General features: G+C 34.3%; 4 protein-coding genes across 12 annotated transcripts; 2 read left to right on the top strand and 2 right to left on the bottom strand.

Moving 5' to 3' along the window:
- Positions 1-2,737: 2,737 nt before the first annotated feature.
- On the top strand, positions 2,738-10,107 carry LOC123230304 (phosphatidate cytidylyltransferase 2-like). Its single transcript, XM_044656473.1, has 12 exons — positions 2,738-2,952; positions 4,001-4,133; positions 4,506-4,759; positions 4,902-5,053; positions 5,175-5,316; positions 5,619-5,775; positions 6,709-6,756; positions 6,861-6,947; positions 8,758-8,886; positions 8,982-9,038; positions 9,606-9,689; positions 9,778-10,107. Exons 2-12 carry the CDS (start codon positions 4,065-4,067, stop codon positions 9,862-9,864), a joined length of 1,266 nt encoding a protein of 421 aa, XP_044512408.1. The 5' UTR covers positions 2,738-2,952; positions 4,001-4,064; the 3' UTR covers positions 9,865-10,107.
- A 608-nt stretch (positions 10,108-10,715) lies between these two features.
- On the bottom strand, positions 10,716-13,789 carry LOC123230309 (alkaline ceramidase-like). Of its 2 annotated transcripts, XM_044656477.1 has the most exons (4): positions 13,486-13,789; positions 13,329-13,382; positions 12,019-12,360; positions 10,716-11,567 (listed from the first exon to the last, which is right to left on the bottom strand). In XM_044656477.1, exons 3-4 carry the CDS (start codon positions 12,282-12,284, stop codon positions 11,054-11,056), a joined length of 780 nt encoding a protein of 259 aa, XP_044512412.1. In that variant the 5' UTR covers positions 12,285-12,360; positions 13,329-13,382; positions 13,486-13,789; the 3' UTR covers positions 10,716-11,053. The 2 variants fall into 2 exon arrangements, with proteins under 2 accessions (XP_044512412.1, XP_044512411.1); XM_044656476.1 differs by lacking the exon at positions 13,486-13,789 and having other exon boundaries at positions 13,329-13,479.
- Positions 13,790-16,312: 2,523 nt separating this feature from the next.
- Positions 16,313-17,849, top strand: LOC123192489. The gene is made up of 2 exons (XM_044605069.1): positions 16,313-16,941; positions 17,046-17,849. The coding sequence occupies exons 1-2, from the start codon at positions 16,551-16,553 to the stop codon at positions 17,552-17,554; spliced, it is 900 nt and encodes a 299-aa protein (XP_044461004.1). The 5' UTR covers positions 16,313-16,550; the 3' UTR covers positions 17,555-17,849.
- A 369-nt stretch (positions 17,850-18,218) lies between these two features.
- Positions 18,219-22,196, bottom strand: LOC123192490 (phosphoribosylglycinamide formyltransferase, chloroplastic-like). 8 transcript variants are annotated; one of them, XR_006496884.1, is made up of 8 exons: positions 21,894-22,196; positions 20,876-21,356; positions 20,568-20,679; positions 19,863-20,039; positions 19,586-19,712; positions 19,183-19,311; positions 18,452-18,665; positions 18,219-18,372 (listed from the first exon to the last, which is right to left on the bottom strand). XR_006496884.1 is itself a non-coding variant. In XM_044605073.1 (7 exons), the coding sequence occupies exons 2-6, from the start codon at positions 21,228-21,230 to the stop codon at positions 19,198-19,200; spliced, it is 885 nt and encodes a 294-aa protein (XP_044461008.1). In that variant the 5' UTR covers positions 21,231-21,356; positions 21,894-22,196; the 3' UTR covers positions 18,323-18,665; positions 19,183-19,197. The 8 variants fall into 8 exon arrangements, 4 of the variants coding, with proteins under 4 accessions (XP_044461008.1, XP_044461005.1, XP_044461006.1 ...); XR_006496885.1 differs by having other exon boundaries at positions 18,219-18,363; XR_006496886.1 differs by having other exon boundaries at positions 18,456-18,665.

The following is a 22,196-nucleotide window of genomic DNA, read 5'->3' as shown; positions in this document are numbered from 1 at the left end:
TGAAATGCTTGCAGAGAATTCCTCCCATTGGATTCTATGGAAGGAAAATCAGCAAAACTGGAAATGCAACAAGGAGAAATTACAAATTAATATGGCTGACTAACAAAGATAAGAAATGGCTTTAATCAGTACGTTTGATGATCATTTATAGAGATGCCAAAGACGGAGAAGGCTAGAGAGACAAAAGATTTTGCTCACATCGTTTGGCTTTGTTGTTGATTCATTGTTATTGTCATTGTCATCGGGGACGTAGCTTCGCAATCCAGATCGAGAGGCATTTTTATCTCATCTAAATGTACGATTATATATACATCTACAATCATAAGGGTGCGTTTGGTTGAGGGTTTTTAAAATTACCTTGGTAATCTATCTTTTATTCCCTTGTTTGGTTTGTCAGTAATAAGAGATTACAGTAATCTTCTATTACCAATGCTGACGTGACAGGTAATATAAGTGGTAATCTGATTACCAAATTCACCTTAGGTATTTAAAAATTACTGGGGTAATCTTGAGTTTATTATAGAAAAATTATTATTTATTAATTTTTTGAGATAAAAATAAATTTATTTTTAATTAATATGACAAATAATATAAAAAATATTTAAAAATAATTATATTCAAGGACATTTAAGTAAAATAATTTACTAGTAATCTTTTATTACCTTTAGCCAAACACAATAATTATTTATACTTATCAAATTTTATCAAACATAGTAATCATTTATACCCAGTAATCTTTTAAGTAATTTATCTTCAAGATAATCTTTCTATTTTAATAATCAAACATTACCCAAACCAAACGCTCTCTAAGAGTTTTCTGTTGTATATGATTGGATTTTTTCTGAGTTGTTCTCTTCTAATTGAAAATTGAATTGAAGAAGTGTTGAAGGTTCTCAGATTTCAAAAAATAACTTAAATTTAAGTTAATCTGAACATTTTAATTTAAATTGTGTTAATTTAAATCCAAAATTTAATTATTTATAAATTGAATTCAAACTTTAATTTATTAATAAGTTTGATTAGAATCGAATCTAACTATATTATAAAAACGTATGTTAGTGCAAGACATAACCCCGCAACTAGGGATCAAATTATATTTCTTGTATCTGGTATTTCTAAAATTTAATAAGAAATTCTAATATAGGTTTTGGATGTAGATATTACTAACTGAATCACTTATTATTTGTTTTTGTTATAAGTGAATGATTTTGAATTCTAATTTTTTTACACTTGATTTATTTTAGACAAAATATTCATTTTAAAAAAAAATAATATTATACACATTCACTTTAAATATATAAATAAATACACACTTATATCAAATAAACGAAATTGTGCCGTATGAATGTATGTAATTTCTACTTGTTTCACTAGGACAAAATTAGTTTATATCAAGAAGACGTTCTCTTTGGCTTATCCTCCATTTTATTAAGCAGAGGCATTACCCTTTTATCCAAATACAAAGTTGGAATCCTAGTTGGACAAAATAATAGTGCTGATAATTCCAATATTGTTTCAGGGATTGTGATTGGAGAAAGTTAATTTCAATCTTCATAGATTCAAGGGATTCCTTCTTGTCTAATGAAGAACTTGGCTGAGTCTCCTTGTCACTTGACAGAAAGAATATTACAAACACAGTTGTTTCAATGGACACAAAACATATAACTCTTATCCTCGTGAGAATTTTTTACACAAACTTAATCTCTTGCATTAACAATCAAATAATTGTAAGTACTTCGTTTGTGATAATTGGGCCAGCAACACATTCATCACTCCGAAGCCCAAAAACCCACAAAACTAATGTTAGTAGGGTTGCAACGAGTTGAGTCACGCAAACGTTGCTTGTGGTTGGAGTTTCAGTTTTAATTTGAGCTCGAATTTGTTAATATTTGACTTAATAAAATTATAAATTTGTTCAAGTTAAGTATAATATTAATAAAATCAATTTAAACAAGGGTTAATTTGATTTAATTTAAATTTGAATTTGACTCAGTTTATTAATGAATAATGATGTTAGAAAAGATGACAACAAATTATTAGAAAATAAAAATAAAAATTATTAATAAAAAAATTGGAGAAAAAGGAAAAATCATTATAGTAGAAGAGCTTTGATGTGATGTGCCAATGCATCCTTAAACTTAAATTAAACTAAATTTTTAATTTGAGTTTCACTAATTTAAACTAAATATAAATTATGGATTCATCTTGATTTGGTTTGAACCCTCTTATGCCCTTAAAAGGGGACGTTTGGTTTGGGTAATGTTTGATTACTAAAATAGAAAGATTATCTTGAAAATAGATTACTTAGAAGATTACTAGGTATAAATGATTACTATGTTTGATAAAATTTGATAGGTATAAATAATTATTGTGTTTGGTCAAAGGTAATAAAAGATTACTAGTAAAATATTTTACTTAAATGTTCTTGAATATAATTATTTTTAAATATTTTTTATATTATTTGTCATATTAATTAAAAATAAATTTATTTTTATCTCAAAAAATTAATAAATAATAATTTTTCTATAATAAACTCAAGATTACCCTAGTAATATTTAAATACTTAAGGTGAAGGTGGTAATTAGATTACCACCTATATTATCTGTCACATCAGCATTGGTAATAGAAGATTACTATAATATTTTATTACTGATAAACCAAATAAGGGAATAAAAAAGATAGATTACCAAGGTAATCTTAAAAACTTTTAACCAAACGTACCCTAAGAGGTAAAAGAACAAAATAAACAAAAAGATAAACAGAATATTTTAAAATTATTTTTAATTTAATTTTCAATTTTTTAAACTTTCGAATTCCACAACATTTGTAACGAAACGAAACTCAACTTCGCTTGGCTTCCTCACCCTCTATTATTCTCTCTTTGTCGGCACTTTCTTTGTTTCGGCTTCCGATTTCTCCCCCTCTCGGGCTCTCACCGATACACCACCTCAGGTTTCTCTTTCTCTCTGACTTTAACTGGCTTCATATGTCCATTTTTATATTTTTATGTCGTTGTCTCGATATCAGTCGTAATAAACTGAGTCCGATTGAGATTTGAGTTGAAGCAGCTTTTGAATTCAGTATAGGTTTGAATTTTTTGAGTTTTTGAAATTTGAATGTTGTAACAGTGATGTAGAGTGTAATTATTATTATTATTTTTATTATTGTTGTTGTTGTTTTTGTGTTTCTGGAGCTGTTTTTTTTCGATTTAGTTTTGTTCATTTTGATGTGTGTGTAAGTGTGAAGTGATGTTACAGCTTATAAATTGAGCTTGCTGGAATTTTTTGGAAATTTGTTTGCTGTTTAAGTGTAATTAGAGCTTCAAATCTGGTTAAAGTGAAAGAATCTTTGATTAAGTAAATTATGTTCTAAGTTTGAACTTGTGGAGGCTTTTAACTCAGTGTTGAACTGTGAAGCCTCTTGCTGCAGCGGCTGAAGGTGTTAGATTCTCGAAGATTATGTGCAGATGGATGCACTTGTTAATGTCCAGCATGCCTTTTTTCTATCAAATTTTATAGTAAAAAGTTTTTGAGGTTTAGGGTTTATGGTTGAATAGTAGGTAGCAAAGTCCATGTGTTTGCTGGCTTTTGTAATTGGACTGGGAAAGAGACATGTGTTCATCTCCTTCATTGGGTGTGTTTAATGTTTACTGTATTTTATGTCCATTTTACTAGATCTATATTTTGTTTAATGTTCTCCATTTAATTATCTATTTTTTTTAAGTTGACTTTTCTGACTGAGACACTTTCAGGTAAAAGCTAACCAGCGCATATTTGCCAGTAATTTTTATTATGACTATGCTCATGTGTCTTGGTTTGATTATGCTTGCCATGTTTCACTTGCCTATGTAATCTTCTGCTATTGGTCATTCTTCTTAGTTGAGTTGTGTTTCTCTTAGCATCCCTCCTACTCCCCCTTTTTTTTTGCATTTAAGATGTCACTATCTATATTTATTGCCTCTGTAACTTCAAGTATTATATTGTGCGATATGATGTCTCAGGCAGTAATTCTCTGCACCACATGTGTTTGTTCTTCACTCTTTGAGTGAAGTTAACTGAAAAGACATGCAAGGCGAGAATAATACCAATCCACCAGCCACACCTAGACTTCGACATCGCAGGCGCTCTATCGAGGTATGATATTCATTTGGTAAATGGTCATATGATTCTTTTTAATGTGCTATCTAAAGTCCTTAAAAAACTGAATGATGTTTCAATGCATGTTCATTTTTTTTGACATGTGATCAACTTTGTGAAACTTGCCAATTGCTGTTATTTAGGGAATTCAAATTTTAGATTTGTGCTTGTTCTTGCGAGTTAATTGTCCCTACTTTGTTCTATATCCTGTTCTCTTGAAGCTATTTCCTTAACAAACAGTATTCGTATCAATATCAGTTCTTTATTAGCCTTTTGGAATACTGCATTTGAGCTCTATAGACATAGTGTATTAAGATCTTAAAGAGTAATAGGGTTTATCTTAATTAACAATTTTATTTGGTTTTTCAGGTTACACCAGATGCTGGCAGAGCAAATGGAAGCCATTTACTTGTCGATGACCGTAACAAATACAAGTCTTTTCTGGTTCGTGCTTACTCAACCATTTGGATGATTGGAGGCTTTGCATTGATTGTCTACATGGGTCATCTCTATATTACAGCCATGGTGGTTGTAATCCAGATCTTTATGGCAAGAGAGCTGTTCAATTTACTGAGGAAAGCTCATGAGGAGCGGGATCTCCCAGGATTCAGGCTGTTAAATTGGTAAAATACTGCCTTATTTACCATACTAATTTAAAATTGTACATCCTGTGGATTGGAACTCTTTAATTTCTAACTACTCGGTGTATGAAATTAAATGTTATTATTACAAGTGATTGTACTCATGTTGAACTTCTGTACTCAGGTACTTTTTCTTCACTGCGATGCTATTCGTCCATGGCCGCATTCTCAGTCAACGGCTTGTCAATACTGTGACTTCTGACAAGTTCTTGTATCAATTTGTGAGCAGCCTTATCAAGTATCATATGGTTGTCTGTTACTTCTTGTACATCACAGGTTGGTTGTTATTACCCCTATCTTTTAGTATGGTGCTTTGTTATTGCTGTTTGGTTTTTTTCAGACATATATTTGTAATGGGAAGGTTTCTGATATAAATTCTATTTGTAATTTGACTTAGGTTTTGTGTGGTTTATTCTCACATTAAAGAAGAAGATGTACAAGTATCAATTTGGCCAGTATGCATGGACTCACATGATTCTGATTGTGGTCTTTACACAATCTTCCTTCACTGTGGCCAACATTTTTGAAGGAATATTCTGGTAACCCTCTATCTTGAGTGAACGGCTGTCCTCTTCCTATATTCTACTCAGTGTTACTCGAATTTTTCTTTTCTTCAATGCTCAAATTTGAATAATACATTACTGTCTAATGTGACTTTTGATACATAATGAACATTACCTATATATGTGTATATTTGCTTGCAGATTTATTTAGCCTACTTATTTTTTGATTGCATCAAGTTTCATTAGATTTTTCAGATAGGTTCTAGTGAATTGAGTTTCACAGATTTGGAATATGATGTTGGTTCTTCTCCTTGACAATTGGACAACTGTTAATGCAGGTTTCTTCTTCCTGCTTCACTTATAGTTATCAATGATATCGCTGCTTATATATTTGGTTTCTTCTTTGGAAGAACCCCATTGATCAAATTGTCGCCAAAGAAAACATGGGAGGGATTCATTGGAGCATCTGTTGCCACTATCATATCTGCATTTGTGGTGAGCATGAATATTTTCTCATTGTGATGGTAATAATCATACTTAAGTTCCTAACATATATTTTAATTAGTATATGTTGTAAGCCTTTTTTTTTGACGTATCCTAGTGTTATTTGGCTGCGATAGTTGTGGTTGTAGCTAAAGTTGGATTCGAGCCGAGCCGAGATATTTTAAATTAGTATATGTTGTAAGCCCTTTTTTTTGACGTATCCTAGTGTTATTTGGCTGCGATAGTTGTGGTTGTAGCTAAGGTTGGATTCGAGCCGAGCCGAGCTCAAGCTCGGCTCGGTTCACATATAATTGAGCTTGTCGAGCTCGTGAAAGATAAGCTCAAACTCGGTTCGAATTTGGCTTGGCTCGTTTTTCGTTATTAAAACGACGTCGTTTTAATATATATTGGTCAAAATGACGTCGTTTTGTATCAAAATTTTTAATTGGAAAATCTTAGGAGTAGCTTGAGCTCGGTTAGGGTTGGCCCGTTTCGGACTCATTTAGCTGAGCTCGAACGGGCTCGGTTCGAATCCAGCCCTAATTGTAGCGGCAAGTTTGCCTGCTTATCATTTTCTGTGTCACCATTGGCATTTGAAGCCTTCTCCCTTTCCACATTAATGTCTGTAAGATCAGGTCATTACTTGCATTTGTAAAATTAGCAAAATGCAAAAACCACTTCATACTGCCAAGTAAATTAAAAAGTTGCAACTTACATCTCAAGCCTAAGTAATATTGTGATGATCTTCCATTTACCCATAATATTGATACCTTATACTTGAGGTTCAATGTTCCTTGTAACTAAACAATACTAATTTACACTAAAATTCCATCCTTTTCATTGTGGCTATCTACTTGTGTGTTGAAATGTGTTTGGTAATATGTACTTGGTTGACAGATTAGGTTTCTATAGTATCTATAATGCTTTGTGCACTTCATTTTGCAGCTTGCAAATATTCTTGGTCATTTCCAGTGGCTAACATGTCCACGAAAGGTAATTCACTTGATGGGATTTATGTTATTGATGTTTGACAAAGCATGTCCATTTGTTTTCAAAGGAATTTATAACTATATATCACCGAGGACTTTGGAATGCAGGATTTGTCAACTGGTTGGTTGCACTGTGATCCAGGCCCGCTGTTTAAGCCTGAGACTTTTAGTTTATCTGGATCTGTTCCTCAATGGGTGAGTAGGCTTTGATTAGATCTCAATTTATGTGCACCCGATTTCTGTTTAGTGAGGACAAGATTATTTTGTACTTTCTTTTCCCTGGATGGAGGTGTGACCTCACTGCTTCTGCTTCATACTAAGTAGTCTTCTGCTTCATACTAGTGAGGTGTTACCTCACTGCTTCTGCTTCACCCAATTTCTATTGTGCTTGACATAAGACATCGACTGTATTTCCTATGTGTGATCATGTACTAGTCTTTTAAGTTAATTGTGTTTTAGTATAAAACTCCAAGCAAATACCTCCATGTGCATTTTGTTACCTAATTTTTTTGGTCAGGTGTTTGGTAATAACCTTTTCATCTTATTTCAAAATGTGTCTTTCTATCACCTTTTGAGTTATGTAATGCTCTGTCAACATCTTAATGTCAGCCTTCTAAGAATTTTTCTTAGTCTATCTGTGCCACTACAACATTTTAGGTTTTTTTTTTTTTTTTGTGGAATCCAGGAAGGTTCTGGTTCACAATTCAAATAAACTGTAATGATTGATAGAAAAGGAAAAATATATTTGCAATATTGTAAAGATCAACAGAAACTAAAAATATATGTCCAATATGGATTTTGCAAAATGGCTCTCTCTCACTTAACAGAAAACCAAACCAAAATGCTTCCAGGACAAGCTTTCTGAGTACTTGCAATACAAACTGCCTTACAAGAAACACTCAACAAAATACAACAATCTACCTCACACAAGATACATCAAAAGATCACAAACTAACTTACACAAAAACACACCAAATAAAACAACAAACCACCTGCAGAATTTTGATGAGTTCCGCAACTCCCCAAGCAGATTTTTATGAGATCTACAACTCCCCTCTAGGTTCTTCAGATTATTTTTTCCTCCTCTTCAGCTTGCTACACTTCGCTCCCTTTTATATTTCTGTTTTCCTGCTGCTTCCTCTTCCTCATTAATTGCCATTATTTTTTTCTGCTGCTTCCTCTTCCTCTTCCGCATAATTGCCATCAGTTTTGGTTTGTGGAATGCCAAGGGATGTTTCCTCTTCCTCTTCCTCATAATTACCATCATTTTTTGTTTGTGGAAGGCCAAAGGATGTTGAAACTTCCCCTTGCTCTCCATTCTAAGGCTGCCACATGTCAAGAGAGATAATTGCTTCCTTTTATTTTTCCTCACATAAATGTGGGTTCTAACAGTTTTGCTTGCAGTTTTTTTTAGATTTATTTTTCTTATTTCATACTTTATTGAGATTGATGTTTGGTATGCCAATAAGCCAATGGTTCATTTAACTCGTAGTTTATATTTATGAAGATGATTTAATGTTCCTCGTAATTGCAATTTATATTCTCTGTGATTTGAAAAAGAATTTTCATCTTCATATTAATGTATACTGAGGTGTCCTATAGCGGCCTAAGTAGGAAGTTAAATGACATATATAGCGTATTTTTGAAAGCTGTAGAGATTCCCATCTGACTGTCTAATTTTATATGTAATGTGATAATATTTTACTGGTCTACTGGTTTTATTTGTGTCGTAATGTGATTGTTGTTTGTTACCAACTCTAGAACAGTTAAATCACAACCCTTTATAGGTAATGTCATTGAGGGTTACAAATGTGACGCTTGATCAAAGTTATGAGTTTTATATTTTGAATCTAGGCTACATCCAGTTCCAGTTCAATCGTTGAAAGTGAGTTTAGTCCAGTCTTCTTTCATCTTTTGAGTCAGGTTCTTAAGACAGGACAGGAAATTGGGTTTTTTAATCAATATCTAATTACTAATATTTCATTCTTGTTATTTTTGTTTGTAGTTTCCTTGGAAAGAAATTTCTGTTCTTCCAGTTCAGTGGCATGCCCTATGCCTTGGTTTATTTGCATCTATAATAGCGCCTTTTGGGGGCTTCTTTGCAAGTGGTTTTAAACGAGCTTTTAAGATCAAGGTTCAGTCTTGATGATTTTCTCTTTGCTAGTGATTGATATATGGATAGAGTGCTTTGCGAAAATGATCACAATCCACTCTGTTTTCTTCTCTCAGGATTTTGGTGATAGTATTCCTGGACATGGTGGAATCACAGATAGAATGGACTGCCAGGTGAGTTTTAATAGATTTGAGTTGCTTAAATTGGTAGTTTATTTGGTAGTTTTCAGAGGTTTCATCCTGCTAGTTTGGTTAACTGAGGGAGGTGAGTGAAACTGACACGTAGAGATTTAGCCATTAATTTTGGATTATTCTGTTCTGAAAATTGTCATGGCTGCATCCTTGTAATAAACATGGAGTTTATGTGCTAAATGAGCCTACCCCTAAAGATATCTCTTGTACAATCAAGTAAACGTTCTGTGGATGTCACCAGAATTAATTGTTCTTTTCTATCTGTTAAATGAGTGCTGCTGTTGTCAGTGAAAAAAGAACACTATCATGTGCTTTGTTTATTCACTGAAAAGGATACACTCTCATGTGGGCTTCAGATGCTAAATTATACTCAGTAGAGTAGCTTTATTGGTAGATAAACCTAAGCAGGCTTAGTTCAGATCCGCCTCAAAATGCATTCGTTTGTTTTGGAGGCCTCTTGAACCATTTACATGAAGCAAGCATTCAGGATACTTATTTATGAACATATGAATCATATAGGCCACTTTTTAACACGGTATTTGAATGCAGATGGTGATGGCCGTATTTGCATACATCTATCATCAGTCATTTGTTGTGGCTGAAACCCTCTCAGTTGAAATGATCTTGGAGCTGGTAATTTCTCGTTTGCTCGTGCTGTGTTATTTCAATTTTACTGCATTAAAAAGAAAAAAAAACTTATTAATGGTTTTTCTTTTGGCAGATACTGACAAATCTCACATTCGAAGAGCAGCAAGACCTGTACACAAAGCTAGGCCAAGTCTTGCAGAAGCGGCTGTCTGGACTGTAAATCCGATGAGAGAGGGAACACTTTGTAGATGTAGTTTTCCGGTTTTTTCATTCAAAATGTTTTAGGTGGAAGCATTTTTAATTTGCAGAGTCTGTATAGTGTATTTTAGTCAATTAATATACATACAGATCTCCCAAAATTACGCGTCTTTTATTTCCCTCGTTTTCTCTAGTACAGTTCTAAGAGTGAGTTATGAAACTTATATACGAGTTTTTGATATGAGATTTATATGATTTTAAACCATCTAAACTCAATAGTTAGTAATCAATTTGAGCCATCTTTTTGCCATGTCGGCAAGGTCACATTTAAAGATAGATTCGAGTTGAGTTGGACTTGGTTTTAGACTAGTTTGAGTTCAACTGAATTTAAAAGTTGAGTTTAAACTTAGGTTCAAGTTTCATTTAACCAATTTGAATTTGAATTGAATCTAATTTGATACTATAACTAAGTTAAACTCAATTAAAACGATTGTTTTAATAAAAGTTAGTGAAAACAATACTGGTTCAAATCAAGCTTTTTGAAACTCACAAATTTGATAAGTTAAACATTTTTAAGTTCGAGTTCAAACTTACATTAGGTAACATAAAACTCTCAAATTCAAGATCAATTAAACTATGTACATTTTAAGTTAAAATGAATTGAATTGACATTCAAATTCAAATGAACTCATATTCATATCCACTCCCAGTCGTTAGAAACTAGCTAGTCAACTATTCTTTTTTCTATTGATTGGTTTACTGATAGAAATCAATTGTTTATTCCCGATTTTTAGGCATTTCCATTTTTTTTCATTCTAGTTATTGACATAGAAAGGGTAGAAGAAGAGTAGAGATAGAATCGGTAGGCTTAAATTGGAACAAGATGCCTGCAATCAGACAATTAAATTATCTACTCAATAACACAACTTTGCAAACTCAAAATTCATGATGATTCTACCTAAAGTTTAATAATTGAACAAATTAATTGTAGCACTGATACTTTCTAAAACCGGAAAAACCTAACTATTACATGGTACAAGTCTACTTTCACAACGAAAACTTTGTTGACATTCTAGTTAAATTTCAATATTTAATCATCCGTTGGATCCATCCTCATCAGCAAAATTTCAGAGTCAGTTTGCTACTTTGCCTGCGAAAAGTCTTGGGTACCTCTAAATGACAGCAGAAACTACACTTGTCTTTGCTTTCTGTTACTGGGATTTTGGTTTCTCAATCTTAACATAAGGCAAAATCCCCATAAAGTAGTCAATCTTTGGAGCCCATCCTCGTTGCTGTGCCCGGCAAAACATCAAGAATGTGTTCGCAAAATAAGATTTAAACCCCATGAAGACATGCCACAAGGCATGACCCTGTGGATTGATAGGCCAGCGGGATATCTCTTCACAGAAAACACGGTCAACAAGCCAGCACATGCTACCAAGGAAAATACTAACCACATAAAGCTTTGCCAGCCGCTTGGCAGCCATGTCCTGCGTATAAATGTAGTACTTGTACATCCGAGGGATGCAGAGAAGGCAGAGGATCACATGATGCGCCTTGAAGCCAATGCCAAACCGGAACACCGAGTGGACAACTGCAAAAAGAGCACCATAGAGGAAAAGGAAGGTGGGCATTGTACTGCGATAGTGCCAATCTGGTGAATACAGGATATACATGTATAAGAGAACCTCCCAGACCATAGGTGTTTCATCACTCTGTTGTTGCCTGGAAACATGGTCCAATATCTGCCTTCAAGTTCAGATCTCAACAGTAAAAGACAACATCCAATATATACGTGTGTGTGTGTGTGTGTGTGTGAGAGAGAGAGAGAGAGAGAGTGAGATGATAAAGTACACTTCAACCTTATGCACACAACACCTAACATTAACAAACGGCACCGATTATATTCTTCAAGGTCTAATAAATGTTGGTGTACCATCACAACTGACAATTTATCTTCAAAGAAAAAAAGCTTACTTGCCTATTGCATGCTTGCGTGCCACTGCAACAAAAACTATAACTTTTCAAGTTTGAGAGTTTCTCATGTTCAAATTTCTTTAATCAGAAACTAATTCATGTCCCTCAATTGGAAATTCATTAATTTAAACTTCTAAGACAAGATGACAACACTATTAAATAAAAGAAACTAGAGAATGGAAAACTTAGTGACACGTACACAAGTTGCAATGTGGCATGGTATAACATGCTTCCAATAGCAAGTATCATGTTAGATAAATGAAGAACACTGAATCTCTTCTCAAATCGTTGTCTCAAGGCATTTATAAGACCAATAAGAGCCAAAAGAACAGTTGGAATATTTGATATGGTGTTGTAAAACTCTGCAATATAAGAGGAGTAGGCATAATTCTCCTCACAGCACTCAATAGTTGATGTCACGGGACCCCAGAAACTTGACAACCCATCAGCCATTCCAATGTGCATGCACAAATATGGATATATTCAGCTGCACTCTCAAACTAGGATGTTGCAACGATCATAAAACATACAAATCATGTGCCTGCATATGCAACCAAAAAATATCAGTAAAAAAAATCTTTAATTTTACTAAAATTATACTGCCCAACATTCTTAAAGAAAAAGATCACACTAAAAACTCAACAAGTCAACATGAACAAGATCTTAACCAGATTTTAGAAAGGTTCAAGAAAACACTAAAAACTAAACACTAACAATAAAGTTTCACTTACTTCACTTTGATATCTAATGAGGACCAACAATTTGCAAGAAATTTTGGAAGGTTCACACAAATATATAGAAGAAGCAATCACAAAATCATGATAAAAATTCCTCTGCTTACACTTAACAAGTCACAAGTATACTAGAGAAAACATTACAATTTTCAATAATACTTCATGTACAAACAAGTGGATACTAACAAGTATAAACAAACTGACATATCATTATGTGATTGAGTTATTTTGAGTTAAATATGAAGTAAACAATTAGATCACCCAATCACAAAATGGCACGTCACTTTGTTTGTACCTGTTAGTGACCATGGTTTGTACATGATATATTACTCCATAAATTCCCATTAAATTATCATATCAAGCCACTACCCAAGATCAAAGATGAGTAAAAATGTTTCTGGCTAATCATCAATTTCAAAACAACTTCATCGCAACAACAATCAATGAAAGCCTCAAAACACTTCAGATCAAAGCTTGAAGCATTATCAACAGCACAAAAAAATAAATGCCCACCTAGATTTTAACAACAAATCTCTCATAAAAACACTCTAAACAAAAAACAAAAAACAAAACTACAAAAAGCATTCCATCTAGAGTTCAAAATCCGAAAAAGCCATAACAAACAAAATCGAACTTAAACTAATCCATTGCTCACGATTCACAAAACCCACAATTCATTTAACTATTTATACAAAAACATCAACAGTTAACCATATGCAAATCAACGATAACACAGAAAGATTAAAATGTCCCAGAAAGAAGAAACAAAACAAACCTTGTACGAGGAAAGGGATATCATTCTACTTTGTGTTGAATTTGGTATGACGATCTGAAATCAAACAATTGAACAACCAATCTCATTTGTGCATAGAGGCAAATGAAAGAGAGACGGGAATGAAAGGATATATAGAGAGTTAAAGTTTTGAGGTAACCGTATGCTCGAATGTATGTCTCCGTTACAGTGGCAAGATCCTGAAATTGGGCTGAGCCTGCCGCATTTTAGAGGCCTCGTACAAGTTTGGGCCTGGATTTGAGATTGTGTTGGCACTAATTAACATGTACTCACCACAAGAGAAGGAAAAAAATTGTGATAACGAATAATTGAAGAGAAACAAAAAAAAAAAAAATCGTTCAAATACAAAAGAATCATTAGCGAGCCAAACACAATCGTTCAAATAAAACAATGTTGATGATATGCTGATCTCAAGTTAAGTTTGAACTAGAATTTTTTCAATTTGATTTCAACTTGTTTAAACAAACAACAATATAAACCCTATAAAACTCAAATCGCATTCATCCATATTTATGTAATAATGAAGTTACTTTTTAAGCTTCACATATAAATTCTAGGCCAAAAGACTTATTCCCACCCTGAGTTTATTGAAACCCCAAATTGATACATGTTTACTTTCAAAAACTCAAACACTCATTTATCTATTAAAATTAGTTGTTAGGATTAAGGGTTAACGTGTTATTTAGTTAAAAATATTTAAAAAAACTTAAAATTTATTATATTTTCCCTCCTTAGTTTAAAAATATAACAATTTTCATTATCTAAGATTTGAAAAGTTAAGTTTTTCCCCTAAGGTTTTTTTCTTCCTTCTCCAGCAACCAGAATCTGACCGGTTGACTTTATCTTCCCACCTACGCTTTCGTTGGCTCTCTCTCTCTCTCCATCTTTAGTTTCATTCCATTGAAATGGGTTTCTCTTCCTTGGTTGGCTTTGGGAAACTTAAAACACAATTCGTTGGCTTCCTTCGTTTGCTCAAATGCATCACTCCTGATCCGGACAAAGAGCGTTGATAGATGAAGAACAAGCATTTGGGGGAGACACTCTAGATGACGATCTTTGACTGGATGAAGACAAATAGTTTTTGTTCGATTGAAAAGACAAAGACAACACTTTGTTGTCTTTTGATGAAATATCAGGTGGTGATGGTCAATCTTCATACCCAAGGGAATGCTTCATTGTTTTCCAATGTTCAACAATGAAAACGATGGTAGTTGGAGAAGTAAGGGAGAAAATCCAAACCCTAAGAGGGAATTGATCACTTTTCAAATTTTTGATGAAGAAAATTATTAGATTTTTAAATCTAAGGAAAAAAAAATATGATAAAGTTTTATTTTATTTTTAATAAATTTAGTTAAATTACATTTTTATTCTTAATGTTAATTGTAAATTTTAACATATTAATAAGAATTTGAGTTTTTAAAAGTTAACGAATACCTGTTTTGGTTTTCAATAAACCTTGGGTGGGAATGTCTTTTGGTGTAAATTCTAATATAAAATTGACATGAAAATTTATTTCAATATTCACCTTTCATATCCCTAATGATGGGATAATTAATTTATCAATACTATAATAATAATAAATTGAAAAGATACAAATCCATGTGTCAAAAAAAAAAAATCAAAATATAAGTCGAGTTTGCAATGTGAAATTAGGATTGGAAGTGATCCAAAATTAAGATGTCTGAGTTTAAATTTGACTATAAATTGAATAAGTCAAATTATAATAATTTAAATATTTGAATTTAAATTAATTTACGTTAATGCACAATGTACCTAGCGCGATCGCACCTAAGAAGCACAATCCAGGTGACAGTCTGTAGTTTAAAAATTAAGGGGTGAGACTGTCTTTTCAGAAATCTTAGGAGGGACTTGTAATTCGTCTAAATTATATCACAAGATTCATTGAATCTGGACAAATTCCAAATACATTGACTCTGGACATTTTGATATAGACCAATGATTCAGCAGAACAGAGTACCATCCCAAAAACTCTGCTTCTATTTCCCACGTCCAAATGATGACGTGGCAGAAAAAGCCATGTAGGACAGGACAATGTCTGCCACGTGGACGGTAAGCTTGACTATAGTCACTGCACAGGGACACTCAATTTTTCGTGTGGCGTGGCGTAACAGTTTGCTTTGCTGTGAAAGTATTTATCCCAGTCAGTCAGTCAGTCAAAACTGGAGTGATTGGGATAGGTTATCTGTGATATGGCACACACTTCTAAACCCAGGGCTTTCCCCAATCCACCTCGTCTTCCAGTACCTGGAAAATAGGACTGCAAGGCGACTTAGCCAAGCCTAGTATAGATGGGAAGCTCAAGTTTATGGAGTTCGGAAGGTTGACTTTAGGTATAGAGTTGAACTTGGTTTGGAAAATCAATCTAAAATATATAATTTATATATTTATTAATTATATTTTATATTCAAAATTAAAAAATAAAATTTAAATATTATAAATAAAAGATTTTAAATATTTAAGAATTATCAGTATTTTATTTAAGCTAAGTTCAGGAGTTTATGAATTTATTGAACTAATAAAAAACAAGTTTAAATTCAATTTGATAATACTTGAATAAAACAATTTAATTAGTTAGCAATGTAAAATTAAAGTGTAAACTTTTTCTATATAAATTATGAAAATAATAAAATATAATAACATTGTGTTAGAGTTATTTTTACTTTTCACACCTAAAATTCGGTGAAATCAACTTTTCTCCTTCAAATTTGGAAATTAACCCATTAACCCCAGGCACATAATTCACAACTTAGATAACGGAATTCCTAAACTTTTCTCCTCAAGTTGACAGTCAATCGAATCTGGCCATCAAAACGACCAAATACATCCTTCAGAACGAGCTGATTTATTATCTACACCATAAAGTAATCTGTACACGTGCTACACAGGATCACAACCTCTTTCCCCCACATTTATACTGTTCATCAGCGCCGTTTAAATTAGCCATTGTTTCGCCAAATGTTGTCATCTTCCTCTCCGTTGTCCTCCACCTTTCTCTCTTTTATGGCTTTATCTGAACAAAAAGCTCACCGTTTACCATCCTAACGACAAGGACGCACTGCCCTTTTGAACACTCACGTTCTTTTTCTCCATAAAAGCTTCAAAAGCTTTTTCCATCCTCTTCACTCCAATCACTCTTTTACGGAAGAGCATAAATAAGTTTTTTTCGTTTTTTCAAATATAAACATGGCGAAGATATTACCAATTGGGTTTAGGAGGGTAGCAGCGGCGTTTGATGAGGTGGCACGTGCAAGGCTGTGCCAGAGCAGTGGGAGCGAGCACTCGCCGGAGAGTTCAACTGATTTATCCGATCTTGTGAAGTCTTTTCTTGAAAGAGACAGTACAGGTGGAGGAGATGAAGAAGAAAACGATAGAGACCAAACGGGAATGGGGAATTTTTGGTGTGATTCTGAGAAGATAGAGATGATCAAGGGGTTTTTTGGAGATGAAAATGATTGTGAGAAACAAAGGATCCTTGTAGAAACAGAATTTGCATGTAGACTTGCTGGGGATTGGAATTCTCAAAGCTTTAAACGTCGGCTGATGACTCATTTACGTGATAGAGGATTCGATGCCGGTGAGTAGGAGAGCCTGATAATAGCTAAAAATTTGTTCACTTTGGCTAATTCTGTTGTCATTTGGAGTCTTAACTTACTCAATGCGTTAACTATTCTTTGTCAGGTCTCTGCAAATCTCGGTGGCAGAAAACTGGGCGGCACCCAGGTGGGAGTTACGAATATGTTGATGTGAATATTAATAATGGAAGTGGTCGCTACATTGTGGAAGTACATCTAGCTGCACAATTTGAAATTGCTCGTCCCACAGATGGTTACGTGTCCCTGCTTGAACTTTTCCCTCCAATCTTCATCGGTAAACCAGAACAACTCAAGCAGATTGTGAGGCTGATGTCTGCGGCTGTCAAAGAGTCGATGAAAAGCCTGGACATGCATGTGCCACCATGGCGGAGAAATGGCTACATGCAATTGAAATGGTTTGGCTCTTATAAGAGGACGACCAATGCAGCTTCAATCACCGAAAAATCAAAAGCTGATGAGACTGCTAAAGTTGTAGCAAATCGAGCCATGGGATTTGAGGCCTTGCAAGTGAGGCCATACTTGTGCAGAGATGATTTTGCGAAAAGGGTTGGTTTAAAAGCTGGGCAGCTCACGGCTGCATTCAATGAACAATGACATGGGCATCAAAAAGCTTTAGCGCCATATTATTGGTGCCCTTAGAAGTAGTAAATTTTTTCTTTTTTTTTTGCGAGTCATTCATATAGTGATATTGTTTGTTCTTGTACATCAACTCAAATGAGTTTGAACTAAACATTATGTCTTCCATATGAATTCAGCCAATCTCAGCTATCCACCCCTAACGCCAACATTGAAGGGCAGCAATTATTGTTCATTTAAAAATTCTCTGTAAACAAAAATTGTAAATATCATATTTTTCTTTATGATATATGGGGAGATGAAAAGTCATATATCTGCAGAGAAGGTTTCTCCAATCATGAAAATATAATTTTAGAAAGTAATGGAACTTTCCATGAAAATGATAGAAGATGCGCGGAATTTCAGAATCACTCTCTTTTAGGTGTGTTGACAGTAGAATGGACTTGTGTTGTTGCTAATGGTGGTCCTCTGTCGGTTCGACAATAGTAACCTAACAATGCATCTAATCAAAGGCTAAACGCTTTGAGGAAAAGACAAACTTTTTCCCTTGATTTTATGGTGTTTTTGATTATACCTGCCAATTGATTATTTATCACTCATGTGGTGATTCTACTTGGCGTGGGATTGAAACCTGAATATGGCTTAATTCAATTCCAGATCAAATTTAAAAGAGTAGAGTCCATTTTGTCGAATTGAGACTGAAATTAAATTAAAAAATAAATTAACTTCAGAATTCATATGAACTAGCTTAAACTTAACTTGTTTACGAAAACAAAGTCCAATATCTGACTTGAATTCAGCTTGTTAGATCCAAACTCGACCACAATCTTCAGCAGCTTAGATCAAATCAAGAAAAAATTAGTTTGGGCATAAAATAAAACATTATAAATTGAAATTTGGTAATCAGACACATACGAACATGTGCAGGCTAAGTGGTTTGGTTCTTATAAAAGAAGCCATCCAATGCGCTTCCAGTGATGCCAAAATCTCCAATGGGTTTATCGCCTTGCAGCAGGTCAGGCCATATATTCTCTACGCAGATGAATTTGCGATCACATAATGGTTTAAAAGTTGGGCAACTTGCGGCTGCATTTAATGGAGTCAGGGGTGGATCCGAATCAACCCGCACCTGAATTGATTTATAATAAGATATACAGTCACAATTTTCGGAAAGTATCACATACCTTGTGATAATTAAAAAAGAAAAAACCTCTATAAAAACATAAGAAGCTCTTAGTCGGCTAGATAACTCTGTAATACTTTGAGATGAATGGATTTCAAATTATTCAATCCCACAGGTAAATGATATAAACCCCCATACACATCATTTATTACAATTAATGGCGATTTTGTGGTCCAATGGCAAAAATGTCATGATCTTCCAAGTAGAGCACGATAAATTCATAAGCATAAGAAAGAACTTCAATTCGAAGTTGCATAAAGCTATTGGCATGTATGTCAGAGTCATCTATCAAACACAACAACCTGCAATAGAAAAGGAAGTCAAGTATCAAGCAATTGAGTTCTATGCGTATGCTTAGTTCGAATTAGAAGGTTTCTAGCTTTAGTTAAATAGAGCATGCAGGAAGAATAGTAAAATTTGGCTAATGTTAACCTCAAGAACTTCAAAGATGGGGGGAAACTACCAGTGCTTGGTTGAGTTAGCTGTAATAGCTTGGATTCTCTTTGCTTTGGATGATAGGGACACCATCTTCCCTCCAAATTACTCGTTCTTCACATAAAGCTGCCACGACCTCCACGAATAATCGATGCTCCTAAATAGATTAAAGATGCCAGAACACAAAACAGAGCTAAAATCAAACTTGAAGAGGCACAGCAAAACAAGAACTTAATAATTCATCATCCAAAAGTTATTGTCTCAGTGCTAGAGCTGGTTTAATCAGTATCCTAAAGTTAATATGATCACATCCTCAAATATGGAATTTACCATTAAGAACATATTGCTAAGAAACCTTATATTCCAGACAGAACTTGACCATTTAGTGGTCATTTTTCTTTTTAAGAATATGTGACGGCAAATCCCATTACCTCCTGAAGAACTCTTGCAGCCAGATCCTGTGCTGTGTCATTCCACAACACAGGGATGACTCTTTGAGCAAGGATTCGTCCAGTGTCATAATGCTCATCAACAAAATGAATGGTGGGACCAGAGTATCTAACCAAAATCATAAACAAAACAACATGAGAAACTTTCTTCACATATACTTACCAGTGTAAACAAATATGGAGCTACGAGGACATGACACAACATTTAGAAGGAAAAGAAGAGAGATAAAAGTACGTAACACCGAATGCTGCAAAGTACCTAGCTCCAGAAGCAATGACAGCGTTATGCACCTTCATTCCATAATAGCCTTTGCCACCAAATGCTGGAAGAAGTGATGGATGGATATTTAGCATGGATCTTGGATAAGCTCGGATCAACTCTGTTGGTATAAGTTTTAGATATCCAGCTAGAAGAATGAAGTCAACATCAAATTTCCTGATTTTAATAAACCAATAAATGTGAATAAGTGCCAATTCCATCTACAGCAACCCAGTATAGTAAGATAATAGAAGAACTTCCACACAGGCAATATGCCACTGCTAGAGTAACACTTTTTTTATGAAGCTCAAGAATATTCATTATATCCACTTTGCATACTCCCTACACCACTAAAGTATATGAGAGGACATCTGCAAAACAAGAAGTACCTATATGAAGTTGCAACATTATCACCTCTTAAAGACTATTTTGCGTTACACGATTTAAATCTCTTCTCAGTCTTTTTCAAATAAACCTTAACATATAAACCAACTATTACATATATAAGACATGCAATGAGCAATATTATAGTAGTATTACAAAAGTTTAGTCATAAAACAGGAAGACATATATTATGACAGCCAAGTAATGCAAGAGTTTTGATCATAATGATCATACTAGGTTGAGAATATATAAGAGAAAAAAGATGGCACCAGTTGAGTAAACATAAAAGTTTTCTACTAACTTTCGGAAGAAAATCCAAACCTAAGAGCAGCTACAAGGTCAGTTGGAGACAGGCCATTGGCTTCATTTTTACTTTTGGGGAACAGAATAACAGGGATGCCCTTGTCTCTTGCATACTCTGCACCTCCACAACCTGAAACATAGTTTAACATACCTTATATTAATATCCATGCAACTTCAGAAGAAAAAATCATAAAAAACTCCAGAAACTTATCGTTTTTCTCTCAAGCATACTCTAAAAGAACCGACACTAGAGCAACAATCAAGGCATAAATCTATAAAAACATCGTTGGTTGGTTAGACTATGACGAATTAAAGAGATCATCTACCAAGTTTATTTGTGACCAAAACGACGACATCTCCATGAATACAGCCACCAACACAGGCATCATTAATTGACCGGAAATTGGACCCTCCACCAGACACAAAAACTGCTAGTTTTTTCTTCTTAATCCCAGCTTTTGCATCCTTCTCATGAACAACATGCTTCACTTTTTCTACACTAATTTTACACTCTAGTCTTCTAGAATACCACACAGTTTGTGGTGCTAACAGATTCTTGGTTCTGAATGAGACCCACTTATGAGACTGAACAATAGATAAAGACAAAGACTTTTTTGGGTTTAGGAGTGATGGAATTGGTGTGTTTGAAGAAAAAACAGAGAGCTGGCTCTTAGCCTCCATGTAAAGAAGAAAGCAATCGCAAAAAGTAGATAAGGAGAAGAAGAGTGAATTCGGACAGACGGGTCCCAAATCCCAATGGTTAAGTTTCAGAATTTTAGCCTCAAACAGGTCTTAACGCTTCGATATCTGCACAAAAAATAACAGATGAGTGAAAACCCCGAAACAGACTTTCTCATGCCAACATAAAATAATATGTCTACTAAGAATGCGGAGTAATTATCATCAAGCAACCATTGAACCACATGAAGATGGGGTTTGATATCTGAAACATCTTTGAGAAAAAACATTTGAAACACATAAACTAAAACCACGTTATAAACCAAAAAGGGGATATCATTGACATTCATTAATAAGAAACACCCACAATTGCAGCAGATAAATACCCATCAATCCACCAAGTAGAATGATCAATTGAACAGCAATGACAATGATGCCTAACACAGATTTAGCTTGCGTAAAAACTCAACATTTCTATCTGACAAATTATAAACTTGGACTAACTCATCTCAACAATTGAAGACAAACGAGTATCCAAACATCATCACAACAATGAACTCGATTTTTTTCCTTTGATGAAGAATTGGAAAGCTCGATATCATACTTCGACAAAAAGTTCGTCTTTTTCCCACGAATAAAACAGAAAAAGTAAAATGAGACCCGTACTTGGTCGCCGGCCGGAGACAGAAGATGTCGGTTTGAAGTAGAAACACCCGGCGACGGAACACGAGGCCTTTGCAGCGGCAGCCTCGGATGGTGGGCCTGGTAGATTTCCCGGCGAGCAGGCGGGAGGTTCGGCTGCTGCGTGTAGTATCGATGCCAACTGTCAAATCCGCAATTACCCAAGGATTAAAAAAACAATTTATTATTGTTACCGGGTCGGGTTAATATATAGACCCGACTCATCCGCTCACGAAGATGGCCCGGCTTTAAGTTCTTTCCATTCCCAAACTTGGGGAAATCCTTATT

The sequence above is a fragment of the Mangifera indica genome, chromosome 12 (assembly GCF_011075055.1).
Source record: "Mangifera indica cultivar Alphonso chromosome 12, CATAS_Mindica_2.1, whole genome shotgun sequence".
NCBI lineage: Eukaryota > Viridiplantae > Streptophyta > Magnoliopsida > Sapindales > Anacardiaceae > Mangifera > Mangifera indica.
This window is presented reverse-complemented; position numbering and strand designations above follow the sequence as displayed.

Excerpts from the sequence above, each read along its gene's own strand:
- LOC123230304 (XM_044656473.1), top strand. The coding sequence starts at position 4,065 with ATGCAAGGCGAGAATAATACCAATCCACCAGCCACACCTAGACTTCGA. Across the intron at positions 4,760-4,901 it reads GGATTCAGGCTGTTAAATTG|GTACTTTTTCTTCACTGCGA; the intron begins GTAAAATACTGC and ends TTCTGTACTCAG. Across the intron at positions 9,039-9,605 it reads CAGATAGAATGGACTGCCAG|ATGGTGATGGCCGTATTTGC; the intron begins GTGAGTTTTAAT and ends ATTTGAATGCAG.
- LOC123230309 (XM_044656477.1), bottom strand. The coding sequence starts at position 12,284 with ATGCACATTGGAATGGCTGATGGGTTGTCAAGTTTCTGGGGTCCCGTG. Across the intron at positions 11,568-12,018 it reads CATGCCACATTGCAACTTGT|GCAACAACAGAGTGATGAAA; the intron begins GTACGTGTCACT and ends CCATGTTTCCAG.
- LOC123192489 (XM_044605069.1), top strand. The coding sequence starts at position 16,551 with ATGGCGAAGATATTACCAATTGGGTTTAGGAGGGTAGCAGCGGCGTTT. Across the intron at positions 16,942-17,045 it reads TGATAGAGGATTCGATGCCG|GTCTCTGCAAATCTCGGTGG; the intron begins GTGAGTAGGAGA and ends ATTCTTTGTCAG.
- LOC123192490 (XM_044605073.1), bottom strand. The coding sequence starts at position 21,230 with ATGGAGGCTAAGAGCCAGCTCTCTGTTTTTTCTTCAAACACACCAATT. Across the intron at positions 19,713-19,862 it reads GTCATTGCTTCTGGAGCTAG|ATACTCTGGTCCCACCATTC; the intron begins GTACTTTGCAGC and ends GATTTTGGTTAG. Across the intron at positions 19,312-19,585 it reads CTGCAAGAGTTCTTCAGGAG|GAGCATCGATTATTCGTGGA; the intron begins GTAATGGGATTT and ends TAATCTATTTAG.